The 18,786-nt window shown below is 35.2% G+C and overlaps 1 protein-coding gene across 5 annotated transcripts in view; it reads left to right on the top strand.

The window, feature by feature from the left end:
* LOC145662786 (Ig-like and fibronectin type-III domain-containing protein 2) overlaps positions 1-18,786 on the top strand; it is a 1,216,055-nt gene that overhangs the window by 1,153,463 nt on the left and 43,806 nt on the right. For all 5 annotated transcript variants that reach the window (XM_081728668.1, XM_081728663.1, XM_081728665.1 and 2 more), the window contains one exon: positions 16,209-16,320. In XM_081728668.1, the coding sequence (XP_081584794.1) occupies positions 16,209-16,320 (112 nt within the window). The remainder of the gene's footprint in view (positions 1-16,208; positions 16,321-18,786) is intronic.

Genomic DNA, 18,786 nt, shown 5'->3' with positions numbered 1-18,786 from the left:
AATGTGAGAAAATAATTTATATCGTAAATGAAACAGCCACATGTACAGTATACTCATAGTGCATACCCATTATATAGAGAAAAAAGGTTAATGAAGTCATTTACATAAAAAATGAAGTGTTTTAACATAATACTTTGCAAAGATCCTTTGTTTTAAAGGAATTCTTTAAGAGAATAAATGAAGGGAAGATCACAATTTTTTCTGGTCTATATTAGCACTAAAAACACACCAAATTGTATTAAAAAATACAATGCACATCGTATTAACTTATATACATTAGCCTATGTAATGAACCTTATCATCATTTAGAAGTTATATGTAATATACCTTCGGATTTACTACTACTTTTTTTTTTAAACAGAAATTTGTAGCATTTCATAACATTGAGTTTTAACACAGATAGCCTTCATACAGTATGTAAAATCAGAAAAGCAAATATATATGAAGTGATTACAATGTTCAAAAAAGCACTATATTATTCTAAAGAATTCCTGCTATCCATATTTTGTCTTGAATAACTCAGCCATTTTTCTTTTTTAGCCCATTGATATATACGAGGAAATCTTCCTCTGTTTCTTTGAGATTTTAAGGGTTTTACTTTTTATTACTTTTCTTCCGGTCTATTTAAATGTCTCTTACTTTGTGGAAATAAAATTCTGTGTTGTATGTTTTTAATATTCATAATTGACATCTAATTTAAATAATAATATACTTATATATACTAAAAGATCATTTTGACAAAGCAAGGGACATTTAAATAGATATTCAGAAGAAATCAGTAAAATCAGAACATCAAAAATTTTATTCATTTCAAAGAAAAGGAAGAATACTTCCCCTACAAATCAATGGGATAGAAAAAAAAGGAGGCGATGGTACTGAACCTCACCGTTAAGGAATTTGTAGCATTCCATAACATTGATTTGAATTTGTAGCATTCTCAGGAGCTTGTACTCTGAGAAATATAATTACACTTTCTCTCTTAACTGATTACACGCAAAAAAAAAAAAAGTTAAGAACAATATCAAACAACAGTTGTCTTTATAATTGAAGAAAACTTCAAACCTATGAAATAGTAATGTAGAATTTAAATAGCTCAGAATCAGGATTGTGAGAATATAGAGAGATACAGAAAATTTTACAACACTGCATAGAAAAGATGAAGTAATAATAAAAAAAAGAATTTAACGACAAAAACTGGGATAGGGAGACTAAGGTAATATTGGCAAAACAAAAATCAATTTCAAAGCCGTAATTCTCAATATTCGCTTCAAAGGTAAGTGATGACCATAATTCCCGTGTGATTTGAAATAAACCGCATTAAAATGGGAAATGTTTTACAAATGTTATGATTGAATGAAATTCACCCGTTCTAAAAGGAAAAAAAACTGTAGTCCCACATATATCCTACCACTCTTCACAAATATCTTTAAGGATGTTAGTACATATGATTTTTGTCAATACTCTCCGTTAGTGGCGTAGGGAAGGGGGGCCCAGAGAGGCCGGGCCCCCAAAGAGGTCCGACAATGTAGTTTGATGTTTGTAATTTTTTATATATTTTTATGTTTATATATTTTTTGTTTGGAATTGTTCCATATGTACCTATAACAGCACTTGCCCCACCAAACACACATCCTGGCTACGCTACTGCTCTCTGTGGGTCTTCTTCCATTGCAACACTTCTGTATTTCTTGAGCAACATTTCCCCTTGCTTCCAGAAATAAATGAACTATCTAAAATAGAACAAATATAATGCTTTGTAAAATATACTCTTCAATGTGTACGGCGTTGGCACATCACGTATATTTATTACAATCGAAAATATACTTCATCACACCAAAACCAAACCAAACTGCACAGTGTAATAGACCTTGTTGCAATGAACCGGCTTCAACACTATATGTTAGACGCTATATGTTACAAGAAAACCTGTAAGAGTAATGAAAACTATAGTCACTGATGAAGAATTCAATTACGTCGAAACAGTTAACTTTTACTTAATCTTTATTACAACAGTACGGTCGCCACCCCAAACGAGAATCAGAAAAGAAAAGAAATCCTGCCGTATATCCAATGGTAGGAATTTGAGTTTCTTGAGAAATCTTTGAAACATTACCTTGAAGCTGCAAGTTAAACAATAAATCCCTAAGTCCCTCACCAGACAAAAAGATGTATTAAAATAGAATATTATATTTAGTGAAGATAGCATTATATTACTTTGAAATAGAACTTCGATACGCGTCAGGGTTTTGCGACACTATTGTATTGGCAATTGAGAATTTTGTATTCGGCTAATTACAAAATATTACATCTTAAAATAAAACCTTGTTAATGGAACAAATAAAATGCACATATACTTAAATAAACTACAGGTAAAATCGATCAGGTGGGCAAAAATGATAAAAGTTTCAAAACAAATACATTTTATGTTCTCCTAGGAGTCAATTTGAGTAACATATCTAAAACACAAACCATCTGTAATAAGAATTCAATCGAATGAACATAACTTTGAGAAACGTTTATAAAAAAAAAAAAAATCACAAAACTATAACTTTACATTTGTTCGTTTGTCTGCCGAGCTCCTTTATCGCTGAGCGGTTAGTGTACGCGTCTTAGGCGTGGGTGACCCGGGTTTGCTTCCCGGAGAGAGCTCACGTGGTTCGGATTCCACCTTAATCAGTAGGTCCCGTCTTATATAGCCTCGCTGCTGAAAGGGACGTTAAACACAAAATCAACTCAACTTTCGGCCTTTTAAGTTAAAATTTTCAGAGTACAAGCACAAGACACTCTAAATTCCCTGTTTAGATTTTGGTGGCATACCAACGTAATATATCAAAATGGCGGCCATTTTGTCAAATGAACGAGTATCTACGCTACGAAGCGCAATTTTCAGTCTTTTAAGTTGAAATTTTGACGGTAGAAGCACAAGATATGCTAAATTTGCTGTGTAGATTTTCTCGGCGGTCCAATGTAAAAAAAAAAAAATCAAAATGGCGGCCATTTTTTCAAAACGGCAGTGAGTAGAAAATTGTTGCAAGTTGTGACAATGACAATATTGAAACATAAATCACATTTTAACACTTTTACCCCAAAGACATTGAAATATTTCGAAAAAAACGATTAAACCCGAAAAAACCCAATTAAACTCGAAAAACACCCGAAAAATGGGCCCAGGTGGGTTTGGCTTTTTCAAAAAAGCCCGGGTTTTTTCAAACCCTCGTTCATGATGAGCTTTTCTCCTCAAAAAAGTTTTAATAGTAGTCGCTAATGGTTTTCTACAGATGTTAATGTTAAATTTTTTCAAACTTCCGATGTCCAAGTTTTTGTACCTACACATCGTGAAACAGTGTCAGGAGAAAGGGTTAACACTCGGAAAATGAAAATGAAATATTTGAGTTTTACGTCCCACGGTTATGCCGGTTAGGCTAAAGGAGACGGTGATGATGAGAGATGAATGAAAATGGTGGAATGAAGAAAGTGGGAGGAAACGGGAGAATCCCGAGAAAACCCACGCACACGGTGTTTGTCCACCACAAAGTTCACTTGACAGGAGCAGGGTTTGAACCAGGAATCCCATGCACCAGAGATGAACGCTCCACCACTGAGCCACCGCGGCCAGCAAAAAATCAAAATAAGACAGTCTGGTGCAGGTGTAGTTTTGGTGCACTACATTTTGGAAGATTTACAGGTAAAATTCAATAATTTCCATGAAAAGACATGTTTATAAGGAACGAATTTCTACAGGTAACTTAATTACATACAATGTAATACAACTGTATCTTACGTTTACTAATGTTAAACCATTACAAGTGCTTTACGACGAATAAAACAAATGAGTGCATATGAAAAATGGCTCTATTAGATGTTATTTTCCACGGGCGGCTTATTTCTGCACCGTGTACACCGGCATCATATTTCTGCACAGCGTGCAGAACCTGTATTTTGTTTACAAGTGGAGAGTTACTAGTATGAAACAACAACAAGTGTTGCTGAAACTTGTATTATTCTCAAAACGCACTTCCTTCCACTACCCTCACTTCTCCGCATACACACTATCGCAGACGTGCCTGCTCCCTTCGGACGTATTCCCGCGCGGGCCCACCAGCTTCGCCCTATCTGACTCGGTTCGATAGCATTCGTGCTATTTAGTGGCCACCCAGCACATATTGTTTTGTGCTTTTTTGCGCTGTTTTTATGCTAGACATCTGGAAGCCTTATTTATACGCAAATCGTATAATTTTTCAACAATTACTTCTAGAGGTCCCCTTGAATTTTATTTATGCCAAGTAAAATATATTCCGCCCATTTGAAACCGACTAGGGGACAATAAAAAAGAAACTGGTGAAAGAATTATAATTTTTCATTTTTTTAGTATTGCGCCACAAGTAAACCTGTACACAAGAGCGTTTAACCACTACCTCATTTCTCCTGTTTTTTTTTTTTTTTTTTTTTTTTTTTTTTTTTTTTTTGGAAGTTTTCGCTCACATGTGAAACAAGTCCTGCAGTATATAATCTAGTGGATCTTATTAGGTTACTAAAGATACACTAAATACTAGAGAATACTAAAGGAACACAAACCTTGTCATGGCACAAGCATTATGAGAAATTGTCCACGTTTCTCTAAGATAATTTAGCACCAGGTGCTAGTTGGCCACTAAAGAGCACGAATTCTATATAACTGAGTCAGAGCAGGGCAATGTTGATGGGCCCGCGCGGTAGCGCGGGGGTGTGTCCGAAGGGAACAAGTGCGTCAGCGACGGTGGGTATACGCGTAAGCGAGGGTAGTGAAAACATATGGGCTTTGGTAATCATACATTTTTCAATATCACTTTTTATGGTTTCATACTAGTAACGCTTCAGTTGTAAACATAAAATACAGCTTTCGTACACTGTGCAGAAATACATTGGCGTTGAGTTAGAAGACACTTATCTTAAAAACTAAGACATGTAAACTTTTGCAATTTCAAGAAGAAAATAATGTACTACAGTTTCTTAACTGTCCCTCGTTTTGTAAATAAAAATTAAGTGAAACCTTTAAGTTTTTTGTCCAACGGTTATGCCGGTTAGGCTAAAGAAGACGGTGATGATGAGTAATGAATGAAATGGTGGAATGGAGAAAGTGTAAATAAACGGGAGAACCCCGAGGAAACCCACGCAGACAGTGTTTGTCCATCACAAAGTTCACATGGCGATGGCTGGGATCGAACCCGGGACCCCAAGTACCAGAGGTGAACGTTCTACCACTGAGCCAGCGCGGACCCTACAATTGTAAGCGAGTTCTTGATATACCGTTAACTCTTTACTTTGGGCAAGGCAATGATATCCTGTCAGTACATAGTATTGCCGAACGAGCGTAAGCGAGTGAAGGCGGGTTAGAGCCCCGCAGGGCACTTTGTTTTCTGTCTTTCCTTCTTGGGAACTGTAACTATAATTGCGGGAACCAGTTCAGATGACTTGGTTATTGTCACTGCCTTGCCTAAAGTAATGACTTGCCGATATACCTTAGGGGGTTCGTGAAGGTAAGCAGCAAGGCAACAAATAGAATCGAAGTTAATACACAGGTTGGGCTAGGTAGTACCATTTAAATTACTTTCTTTGATACCCGCCCCCAAAAAATTTTATATGCCAGAGACGCCAGTGCGCCGGAACATACTATAACCGAATCTTTTTCATGCGCAGCAACAATTAACATATGTAACACAACATATAAAATTCATGACAATTTGAAATGTATATGCATAATATTAAATTAACTCACCCCATGTATATGCATAATAAGTGCAATAATATATGCAAATGTATATGAATAATATTAAATTAACTCACCACTCTCTCACTTCATGTTTTCGTGGTATTTGCTTAACCAGCAACTGCGTACAGTTCCAATGAATGAATATTTTTATGATAAACATTATTTTCCCTATTTGTAAACTTATCTCAACGATTTTTTTTTAAAGGACTTTACCCACACTGCATCACAATGTGACAAATGAAGAACGCGAACCGAACATACAGGCAGCGCAACCAGACTACGATTTCTGCAATCAGGCTCTTCAGCGGCAAAGGCGGCTCGGCGCCTGTCCGAGCATCTTTTGAAGGTCGGTCCATCCGCTGTTTGCCGACCTTCTTTCGGCTCCTTTACTTGTCGGCACGCCGCCAACCTTTCGGCGTCTTTCCGACAATATTTGCCGCGGTCGCCGTCCGCTGTTTGCCGTCTCCTTGCAAAATGTTTGTCAAGGATCCTCTCGTACTTGTAATTTATTTTAAGTATTTACTTCTCATATACCCTTTACGTGCAGTCCCTTTACTACATTTCTTTTCATGCATTTACCTTTTTCGTGGTCGGCACGCCGTCAACGTTTCGACGTCTTTACAACCATCCTTTGACGATGTCGTTCCGTCCGCTGTATGCCGACTTTCTGCCGACTCCGTTTTCACAAGACATATTTTATGGAATTAGTGCCCACCCACAAGAAAAACCTTCGGACAGTTTCAATTTTTACTTCATCATTAAAGAAGATACAGGCTCTATTCATTTTCCAAAATTCGACTCTTTGCCGCTGATACGCGTTATTGCAACTTTCGCCGACGTCGTGCCGACGTCGCTTTTCAAGAAATTGCCGGCAGTCTCTTTTTGCAGTCGTCGTCCGACTGTCTGCCGACTGTTTCGAGAAAGCTTTATACGAGGGAAATATAAGCCCTAATTCATATTTTAAAGCAACAAATTACCTTCTAACTCTCTTTGTTTTCTATTGGTGAACGAATCTCTTTTTGCTCGTCGCGGTCGAAAATCGAGCGGAAAGACGCCGGTGTCCGGCGCCGGCAATCCGACCGCGGCATCTGGTCGGCATGCACAAATTGTCCGACTATAGGCGGCAGGATCCTGATGGGGTATATATACACAAAGTAAAAATGTAATGTTCTGGAAACATTGAGAAATAACTTGTTGCGGTAAATGGAGCAAGAACGATCTGATGAGCTTGGACTGTAAGACTTGCTTCTATAAAGATAAAGTAAACTTGAAATCTGTACTCGTTACCATAATCCTTTTCATTCCAAAGTGCCTTAATTTAAATCCATATGTAAGAAAAGTAGTAGTTACAACAGTGAGCATTTCGTGTATCTGAGTGTAATTAGGAGTGCAAAGAGTCAAGATGCTAGAGCCAGTTGCGGAAGAAAAAGGTTTCGTAATTATGAGGATTTCAAATAAAATTAATGTATGAATTTTAATTTCATCTGTTAAATGTTAATAAAGGTAGGTTTACTTTGTTCATTAAATAGTGCATATGTGCTCTTTATTTATAACAGACTACTGGTTAGAAGTTTTTTTTTAAAACAATTTTAACAAGGTTGGTTTCTTTGAGAAGAAATTCAAAATTCTCCAGTACAGTTTAACAATCATACACGATCCAAGATCCTTTGCTTTTATTGTAACACATATGCTTAACCCTATTCTTTTCTTTATATCTGACTATTGTTTCAACTATGTACTTCAATTGAATATTAAAGGCGAATTGCACTATTGTTTATTACTGACTTGAATAATGTATGAACACAGGGCCGGCGGAAGGGGAAAATATCACCCGGGCAAAGAATCCATATGGCGCCCCCTACAACCCATTGGTATTACTGAGTTTAAATTTGCTATGCTACCTTACAGATAGCTGCTTTTAAAGGATAACTCCTTGAACTCTATAACTATAACTGTAAGAATTAATTATCAAACAGAGTAAGATCTTAACTTTTGTCAGTTAAGTACAAAGAGTAAGTTTTGGTTAACGATATACGAAACAATTATTTACACATGAGCATGCAAAATATTCTACGTCACTGATTAGAAATTTACAGAACGATTCAAGAAACAACGATTTATATAAAATTAAGATTGATGATGCGATACAGCATTTATTTACACATATATACATAAACAATCTTGTTAACTGCGAAAGAGAACACATATATGAACAAAGGAACATACAAATATATTTTGTAACAGCATTGTACAAAGATTTCGTAATACAAATAATACAACCAGTAATATAATTTTATATCTTTATACAGTTTTAATGCAAATTGTCCTTTGACTTGTTTACAATGCTAAATGTTTCGTGCCTTTTTCTCTGCAAAGTCTTTAATTAAAGTATTAGTGTCAAGCTAACACAGAACATCATATTCAATAGACATCATAGAAAGGCCTACAAGACGCTCTTGCGTCATCGTTGATCGTAGGTAGTTCTTTATAAGTTTCAACTTGGAGAAACTTCTTTCTGCTGAAGCTACACTTACAGGAATAGTTAATAAGATTCTTAGAGCTATAGTTGCATTTGGAAATACAGTAACCCAATAAGGGAGTTCTTGCAAATATATGTAAGTACTTGCAACGGTTTGCTCCCACTTTCAGAACCGAGAAATGAAGGTAAAAGTAAGAGCTCTTGGTATAACTGAAATCCGTCAATATCACAGTGATCTTTGTCTTTTAAAGATAGTTGTAAGTCCTTGCAACACTTTAGTAAATACTCTTTGTCCGTTATTGGATGGATGTCATACAAAAACCCAAATATTTCGCTGTGCTGCTTCAGTTGTTGAAATCTTTCATTCAGGGAACAGATAATTGTGTCTAATGTGCAAAAATAGAAGTTACATTTAAACGCACTGTATGGATCATTAATCGGTTCGTCTTCAGATTCATACAAAAATTGTCGTTTGACTTTTCTAGGTCGGAGTTTTGGTTCATTCTCAAATTGTGGTTGAATGTCGAGCTCTTCAGCAATTACTTTGGCATCAACCAAAATATTCTGGAAACCTTCATCACTTCGCATGTTCTCAAGGCGACACTTGGTTTTCTTAAGCAGATCAACTGCTTGCTGAATGTCCACTGATTCTTGTTGGAAAACATGGCTAACCACATTAACACAAGAAAGAACTTCATACCAGAACACCACAACACAAACGAGCTTAAAATTCAGGAGCTTCCTAGCCAGGGAACAAGCCTTATTTTTGCCCATAACGTCTATCTTTGAGTCCTTTGATGCTTCGAAAAGAGCATCGTAAATTTCTCCTAACTGGTAGCGAAACGATTTGACAGCATCAATACAACTCTCCCATCTAGTATCACTAAGAGGTTTCAAAGTGAAATTGGATATATGCTTTTGCAGAACAGACCAACGATATGTGGAACTAGAAAAATAATTGTATACTTCTTGCAATAAAGCAAAAAAATTTACAGCCTCACTACAGCACATTGCAGAATCATTCACAACCCAATTCAATGAATGGGAGCTACAAGGGACAAAAATGCTCGACTATTTAGATCTAATATTCTTTTTTGAACGCCTGAGTGCTTTCCTTTCATATTGGCACCGTTATCATACCCTTGGCCACGCATGTTTGAGAGAGGAATTTTCAGTTTTTCTAATTCTTCCAAAATAGTGGTAGTTAGTCCTTCTCCTGAAGAATCATTTATGCACAAAAATCCCAAAAAATGTCCTTCAATGGATGGTTCCTTAAACAGTTCTACCTTCACGAAACGAACAATTAGTGTCATTTGCTCTGTATGACTTACGTCTGGTGTACAATCTTATATTACGGAATAATATGTCGCTTTCATTAGATCAGTCAAAAGTTTATCCTTTATTTTTGACCCAAGAAGTTCAATTATTTCATTTTGAATGTCCTTGCTCAAATAATGTACATGTATCTCTTTACATGTTATTCGTCGCAAATGCTCAGCCATACTAACATCAAACTGTGCAATACACTCAACTAGTTTGAGAAAATTGCCGTTGTTTCTTGAGTAAATAGTGTCATTTTGACCACGAAATGTCAAGTTCTGGGAAGCAAGAAACTGAATTATACACAGCAGTCGTTTGAGAACCTCTTTCCAACGCTCAATTTCATTGCGAATAATTGCTTGGTTTTCAGCGTCAACTGTTTTACCTGACTGCAATCGGTTTGCAAGTTCAAACCACGATTGGAAAGCCTTCATGTGAGTCAGAGATCTATCATGGTCTGATAACAGTCCGGACATATGCTTCCAATTCGAAAAACCTTCACGAGAAGAGAGTGACATTATAGTACCACCGAAAAGACGGCAACAGAAACAAAATATTGCATCCTTAGTCACTGAATAAATAAGCCAACTACGAGCAACTTCTTCTCCATTGTGCAGACGTCTTTTGTAGTTACTTGTAGTAAATCGCCGACCCTCACTGTTTACTGGTAACTCTCATTTGGAGACTTGAACTGGACCTCGTCTAACAAGTATCTGACGCATTCTGTCCGTAATATGTTCTGGCCAATTTCCTGGATCATCAAGATCGATTGATTGTGATTCCAACACCTGCAAAAAAAAAAAAAAAAAAAAAAAAAAGTCAGTAGAAAATAATGTTAAATTTATTTTAAACATTGTTTTCTAACAAAGAATAAGTGACTAAAACTTGAATGGAATTTTTAAAATTGTGTTCATAATTTTTAAAGATGGTAGGCTTGCACCGAAGATGGGTGGGGTGGGGGTGGGGGTGGGTGATATTTAAGCAGCTAGATCATCCGGGGATAAACACAAAACTTAGAATGGAGCATGACCAATAAGCCTCCGATAGATATGAGATATAAATAAATAAAGAGGGGGAGAGGAAAAGTTTAATAATAATTGAAGTAAATAAATAAATACAGGTTTCGTGCGAATATAAGACGTCCACGTCATGTTCTTTTGTATACATAGGAGAATCTGCCCAGGATTTCTGAAGCCCTACCCAGGATTCTCGGTTTCAGCATTGAAGTGCTGTAATGTGGTTAAATGCCTGGACCCTGATTGGCTCCACAAATGCATCTTACAAAGTTGAATCAGTAATGAACGACCAGATAAACCAGGATACAAACATGTTCGTGGCTGACTTGACCTAAGAAATATGCAACTTTGAAAACAACATTTCTTTGAACATTATTCTTAGCAAGTTTGTATTTCTTACTATCTGTATTTTCTTTAAAATATGCACATTATTATACACTAATTAAAACTAAACTCTGTTTTTTAAGCTCCGAAACACCACTGACTGTGTCCTTTTTTTCTTTCTCTTTAAATGTGGTGGGTTGGTATGTGATAAGTTAGTTGACTTGCATCGTAATGTTTTGGGGCTTTCTAGATTAGAGTTTGGTACTTTATATTATTTGAAAAGCTTTCCGATTTCCTTGCGGTGCTCAATGTAAAAAGCCTTGGGGGATAGAATCCGCTAACTCTTGCATCAAATGTGAGTCTGCTAGTCATTCAACCACTAAGGCAATAAATATTACATATTATTATTTAAAAAAAAAAAATGTTATCCCATATATCTTCCGTCAAAGCAACTTGAACGGAATACAGTGATATTATGCACCTAGACACAAGAAATGAATTCCAAAAATTGAGTAAGTGTGACCCTAAAGATGTTTTTGATTGATTGTTTATATATTTGGCATGTTATAATTTAATTGGTGTCTCCGCAGAACGACTGGTTAAGCTCATCGCCTTATAACTAAGGGAGCTCGGGTTCGATTCTCGGTAAGAACACAAGTGGTTCGGATCCCGCCCTTAGAACGTCATCATCATCCCATGGAAAGCAATGCAAAGCCACCATGGTTTCACCTTGCTGAGAGACCTTCGGGGTCAAACACATGCCTCCTGGAAGAACACCAATCATCATCATAAATTAATTACTAATAGCAGGCAAATTATGAGCTTTCTTATATTACAGTACAAAAGCATATACAGTTTGATCCTCAGTATTTTCACTTTTCCAACAGATTAAAAAAAATAATTACAGTAAAATGTATGTGGCCAAACTATAGTCTGTTAAAAGATTTTTAAAAAAATGTCAGTTAGTGAAAAGTCTCTAATCAGTTCTACTGCTTGCTTATTTGTTACAAAAATAATAATTCGATTTATATCCCGAGTTCAGGTCGAAATGACCCATTCATCTACAACACCCGTCAAATTAAACCAAAGAAAATCAATAATATTGTATATCCTTCATGGAAAGTAAGTGAAACATAGTTAATTTAATCCCACTAGCTAACTAAATATATATATATATATATATATATATATATATATATATATATATATATATATATATATATATATATATATATATATATATATATATATATATATATATATATATATATATATATATATATATATATAGAAGATAGGCCGTCATGAACATATTGGTACAAGATATTTAGAAACAATTGTCGGTCTGTCGAATTTATAATTTATGCCTGTCGAATTGCAGTGTACTCTAATAATAAAAGTAATTATGTTTCACTTTATTTCCTCTTATATTTTACACAATGCTGTAATTGCGTGATATTCAACCAACTTGCAATTGTATGTTTATTCAAATAGCAAAATATTTAACTTACGTCTATTACAATTTCCTGTGGAAATGCTGATCCATCTTCGTTTCGTATATCAATTGTTCTTCTTCCTCCTGCGAATGCTCCTAATCGATCGACACACCTGTGGAAAGGAGAAGAACTAATACGTTACAAATAAAGTTTCTTTTCTTAAAAGAAAAAATATATTTAATTTGTATTCTAAAGGTGAAGAAAATGCATAAATAATAAAATAACTGCGTATAAATATTGAATCTACATATTTCGTGTTCATTGTGAAAATGTACAGTTAGGAAAACAAAAAGTGGGGCGATTCTTACAGAATGTATTTCTTACTATCTGTATTTTCTTTAAAATATGCACATTATTATACACTAATTAAAACTAAACTCTTTCGTTTTTAGGCCTTACTATAGATCATAACCTGACATGGGAATTTCATATAGAGTCAGTTATTAATAAATTAAATAGAATATGTTATGCACTAAGGATTATTAGAAAGAAGGTAAATTTAAAATTAGCTAAAACCTTGTATCTACCATTCGTGTTTTAATTCTATCTTGCAATATGGTATCATGTTCTGGGGAAATTCAAGTCAGAGATTTAATGTTTTCAAAATTCAGAAGAAAGCCATAAGAATACTTTGTGATAAGAAGCCGAATTTTTCTTGTAGACATTTGTTTAAGGAGGTCAATATACTTCCTCTGGATAGTTTATATTTGTATCGTCTCTTTTTGTATTTGAAAGAACACTCATCGGCATTCGTAACAAATAAGGATGTACATAATCATAATACGCGAAATAAGAATGATTTTCATTTGTGTAATCACCGGTCAGCAATATATCAAAAAAGTGTAAGTTATGGTGGTGTTAAGTTGTACATGTTGCCTATTGATATAAAGTATGAAGAAAATATGAAAAGGTTCAGACAAAAGTTAAAATTATTTCTATTAGAAAATTCTTGTTATACGATTGAGGAGTACGTAAATGTCATGACAAGGTAATATTACTTTATTTTACTCATGTAATTTTTTTTTTTTTTTTTTTTTTTTTGGAAATATGACGCATGTTACACTTACTTGAGGACATTCCTCGTACTTGTAAGTTCATACAAAAGAAATAAATACAATACAATCTAGGTAAGGATGGCCTCATTTTTTCTTTTGCTAACTGTACATAAAAATTAAATTCTCTCCGTATTCATTAACAACTTTGTGTTGTGAAAATCATCAAGAATCAGCGCATTCATAAAATAGATGCGAATGCATTCAAATTAGCTGCCGAAGCCCGAACACTTCTTTTAAAGTCACGTTAATCGTATTGGATAGAAACATAATCTATATAGTCCTACACTGCTACATGTTACTTATTTACGATATGTTTATGAAATAATGGATCTATTGCAAAATTTGTGATAGCGAAACTCCACGGGGATCTGTTAACGGTAACAATCATACATTTTAACTCTTCAGAATTCTAGTTAGTAGACAATACTACTACTACTACTACTACAATACTACTACTACTACTACTACTACTAATAATAATAATAATAATAATAATAATAATAATAATAATCACTGGCACGGCAGACCAATAGATCCTGGGCCTGCTCCAACGCCATCTGATAGCGAGTGGTAAAAATTCATCCACCTGGGTAACAGAACGCGGGTCAGCCGGTCGTGTCACTACCCGCCAACAGGCGTATTAGGAGCTTAGCCGTCATATCTTTATTTATGTAACTCCCCAGTTTTCCTGCCGTTGAAAAGCGGAAAGTCCGGGGATTGAACCCAGGAGCACGTAGACATGAGTCCAACGCTTTAACCTCTAGACTATGGAGGCCCTCTATTTAATTAATAGATGAATACTTGAAATACAGCTAAAGTTGGTTAATACACATCTAACGAGTACAAGTCTTATCGCTTTGGTACATGTATCAAGCATCAGTGTTGGTATAGAATGTAATTATTGCTACTTATATCAATAGGGAAAGAACTTTCTTTGAGCCTGAAGTTCGCCGCCTATCTGAGAGGCCGCCACCCTACCCACCCCAGCCTGCTAAGATGCTACGTGTGTAAACACTTCTTCTCTATTAAACGTAATAAAACGAAAATACGTTACGTAATGTAGGCCTACTTACCTGTACTGTGTTGTTATCTTCTGGAATATTTGTTGATTTCTTGCCGGTTTCCTCATTCTCTGGTTCTACGTTTTCATTTCCATTATTGTCTGTTTCAGGAGTACGAAAGAATTTCTCTAATGCTGCTGCCTGTTTCTCATTTTCAGCCGCTAATTGTGCTCTTCTTTTTCTGTATACATTTCCAGAAGGCTTCTTTTTTTTTCGACATGTTGATAAAAGAACACATTAACGCAACGATTCTTCTACTAAGAGTCGAAATTCAGGAGACAAAAGAAGAACACGCACACCATGAAGCCTGCGCTACATGTACATGACTTCTGATTTATAATTTTCTTTCACGAGACATTTGACAGTACAAGCAGGACTAATTTCTTTTTGATTGCCGATAACTCAATATTGTTTGTGTGTATTGTTAGAGCGGCCGACATAGCTTTGTCGCAAGGAGTGCAATTGTCGGCACCGCGGCGGTTGTAAGTGTCAGAGCGTGTTATTGTTGCTCAAAACTCCCAACTCTCAATAATAACCTTTAGCTTTGTCAGCGGAGGTTTTTTTTATAGACAAATAAGGTGAAGGGATGAAGGGATTTCCTTTATAGGAGATTCAAGAAGAAACCGGGGTTGTTATAAAGAGTGAGGCCTATGACATGAGGTAGTAACCAATGTTGCTACACAATTTATGAAAAAGTTAATTTTTAGTTCACCGTTTACAATAATATAAATTTAGCAAGGATTTTGGCGCCCCCAAACTCCCCTAAAATTTGGCGCCCCAGGCGGTCGCCCGGCTCGTCCGGCCCTTCCGCCGGTACTGTATGAACATCAGTTAGGACATGGAGAAATGTAATATTTTTTTAAACATACGTCTACGAAGAGAATGAATCAAACCGGTGCTAACCCCTTGTTCGGAAATACAATGTTCCAGTGAACTGTGCCTCTATGTCAACATTCAGAAAACTGAATTTTTGGTAATTGTCCTCTTCCAGTTGACAGTTCATAAATGGATGCTAAACGAATATTCACACAGAAATAATGCTGTATAAGTAGTCTTTTTTGTAATGGTATTGATTTGTGACAGTATCTTCAAACAAATATGGGAGTATATTGCAATATCCTACAATCGGTTTATATTTGTAAACACCAACATGTCCTTCTTATTTGTAAACAAAACCTCAGTCTCTTACTACAACTACTACAAACAAGCAGACGACATGCGTCTTCATCATCGTCAAGTCATACAAAAGACGAACACTAGCGCCACCGCTGTACAGAAGATGGTGCATAACTGATGTAAGACCATCGACATCAGTTTAGGCTGGAGATATAACCTAACCCAAGCATCTTAGCTAACCAACATAAATTAATCTTATATTATTATTATTATTATTATTATTATTATTATTATTATTATTATTATTATTATTATTATTATTATTATAAAATTCTTTTTGTATTGTATTGAAAAATTTAGATATTATAAAATAAATTAATGTTCTTTCATCTAAGAATGTAAGTCTAGTACTATCCACAATTGCAACAAGTATTCTAATATGCAAATTCTTGCACTCCATACGTTTAATGATATCACTTTATCGATTTTAAATCACAAAGTGAATTAATATTGGTTATTGCAGAACTTTAAAAAGATCACTATATGAAAAATCTTTATAATAAATGCTGGCTTTGATTTTTCTTCATTCAAGAACGTCTACCTGGACCTCCGCAGCACGTGCGTATAGAGGAAGTTGATGCACACTCAATTCGTATAACATGGGACCCACCAGTGAAGAACCCAAACACTGTGGAGTATTACAGGTATTTATATTACTGATTATGTCTTATATGATTCCACATTGTATTGTATTACTCTTACATACTTAGTAAACATACTTAGTAAACATCTCAAATAATCTTTAGACTTCAATAGTGTTTATTAAGGTTAATAGGTACTTTATACATATAAATAAATTTGAATGACAAGAAATAATATAGATTAATGTTATGGAGAATATGCTAGTAACATTTTTAATTTTCTACTGGCAAATTGCTTATATATATATAAACTGTTACGTATACCGTAAATGTAACGTGTACTGTATGATGTAATTTTTCAAAAATATTATACTTTTCTTTATATATGCGATTTTTTTCAGCTTTGAACAAGAAAAAAGCATTACTGACAAATATATTTTCAATATATATTTTTAAATATTATCGAAACAATTAAATTAAAAAGGCTACAACTTGAAATTTCACACCGAAGAGAAAGGTTCTCGCATATTCAGACCTGCGTAAGACACATTTTATCCATACCTTTTCTTTCATAGAATTATTATATAACCAATATTTTGTAATGTAATATCCTAATTCAACATAAACTCTACCAACACCAGGCAAGATACTCCAGCGAAACAAATTGTTGTTTATAAACAAACCTGTTAAAACTGAAGATCGGTTTCACAATCAAAGCTGTTAAAATCAAAAATATTTTTCATCAACGCACATTAGGGATTATGTATAAAGGACATTTGTAAAGGATTAAGTGTAAAGGACATTTTCATGTTGACCAATTGTTCTAATTTACAGGCATCATCGTTTAGAACTAGTCTTCAGTATACCAAACATCAAAAATGTCAGAAAAGTATTTATTTGTTACGAAGATAAAACGCTGAAAAATGAGCGCTTACGTTACAACAAGAAAACAGGAGTTTTGGCGTGACGTCACAATTCAGTCGCAAATCCTCTGTGAGTCGCATTGGAAGCTTCAGGGAATCTTTTCAAATTGCAGTTTCTTACTCCAAATTACGAATACATTTAGTGGAATTGAAAGAAAAAGTGGCAAAATAAACGTAACGTGTCACTATATATAAACGTAACGTGTTAATAAGACCTATTTTCCTAGTTTAAAATACATTAAAGGTCATTTGTAATGTTCTATCATTACAAATATTTTAGATACTTCTACACTTAAGCAGAATTACTTTATTATTGTATTACACCAAAAACATTAGGAGTCTATAAGTACTATATCAGTTCAAATTAAGTCAAGTGCAAATTGAGAATATCTAGGCCACCACATTATAGCTTTTCTTTATTTTGAAGATTTGTCGTGAATCTCCATGCTATTATACTACGACTACAAATAAGCACTTTCTGCACCAAAAAGCTCCTAATCTCTTTATAAAAATCCGTATCCTGTTACATCCTTACATTTACATTTTTTACTACTATTTACTGTACATAGTCTATTAGCAATTGATCACCCCACACCATTGCTACAACTATTCTTGTGTTAATGCTATAAAAATCGTATTATATATCGCTTTACTTTTTTTACTATATTTCTACAAGTGGAAATGCTTTCGTGGTCACCGCGGTGGTTTGAAGCTGAAGAAAGCAGAGGAAGATAGATGGTTAGGCTGCCGTCAGAGCATCATCAACAAGAGAAATGCTCGAAAATTTTTCTTGTGACCTAAGCGCCGGTTCTCAAACCTAGGCACCATAATAATACAATTTCATAGATGGGCCTAAAATTGCTCAGAAAGATGTTGCTGCAGAGGTAGTTTGTAAGAATGCCACTTATGCGTCTGTAATATCCTGCAAATGAAGGTTTTGCTTACGTGGGATTCCAGTGATAATCGGCGTGTGGAGAATTAAACGATGCGAGCATTGCGGTAACTGAACTCTCATCAGTGGCAGTTCTGAGCCTACCTGATCGTGGCCTGTCCTCAACAGTACGTCTCTTGCAACTTGATCAGTAACCATGCTACTGCAAAATGCGAAATTGGAGCATGTTCAGGATGCTTTTCATTGAAATCACGAGTTACAGCACGGACACTTCTACCATCTACATCTTGATGATCTTAATGCGGCCGTCTCTGACTAATGGCATAGTTGAGCACCTGAAAATAAGAGATAAATGTGAGTTTCATGTGATTATAACTTCAAAGTTAGTATAGTTATGTCATTGATTATATCATCGAATTTCTCTTAAAATTCCAACCCTGTTTTATATACCACATGACCGCTTTCCCATTTAAACTTTTTAAACGAGATTCAAAATGGCGGACAGCAAGATGGCGGTGGTTCACTTGACACGCACCATAAAGATTCCCTCTTGGCCTAACGTATTCCTACAATTACTCCTTCCGGCTATTTACATTCGCTTTCATTTTATAAGAGGTAGTAAGGGACTTTTTATTCACCGTATAGTACTGCGAAAATTCTGGTAAATGACGTTGATAACGAACGGAAATATGCCCCGGGAACTTTTTTCTCAAG

This window comes from Thermobia domestica, chromosome 10, assembly GCF_964235325.1.
Source record: "Thermobia domestica chromosome 10, izTheDome1.hap1.1, whole genome shotgun sequence".
Classification (NCBI taxonomy): Eukaryota; Metazoa; Arthropoda; class Insecta; order Zygentoma; family Lepismatidae; genus Thermobia; species Thermobia domestica.
This window is presented reverse-complemented; position numbering and strand designations above follow the sequence as displayed.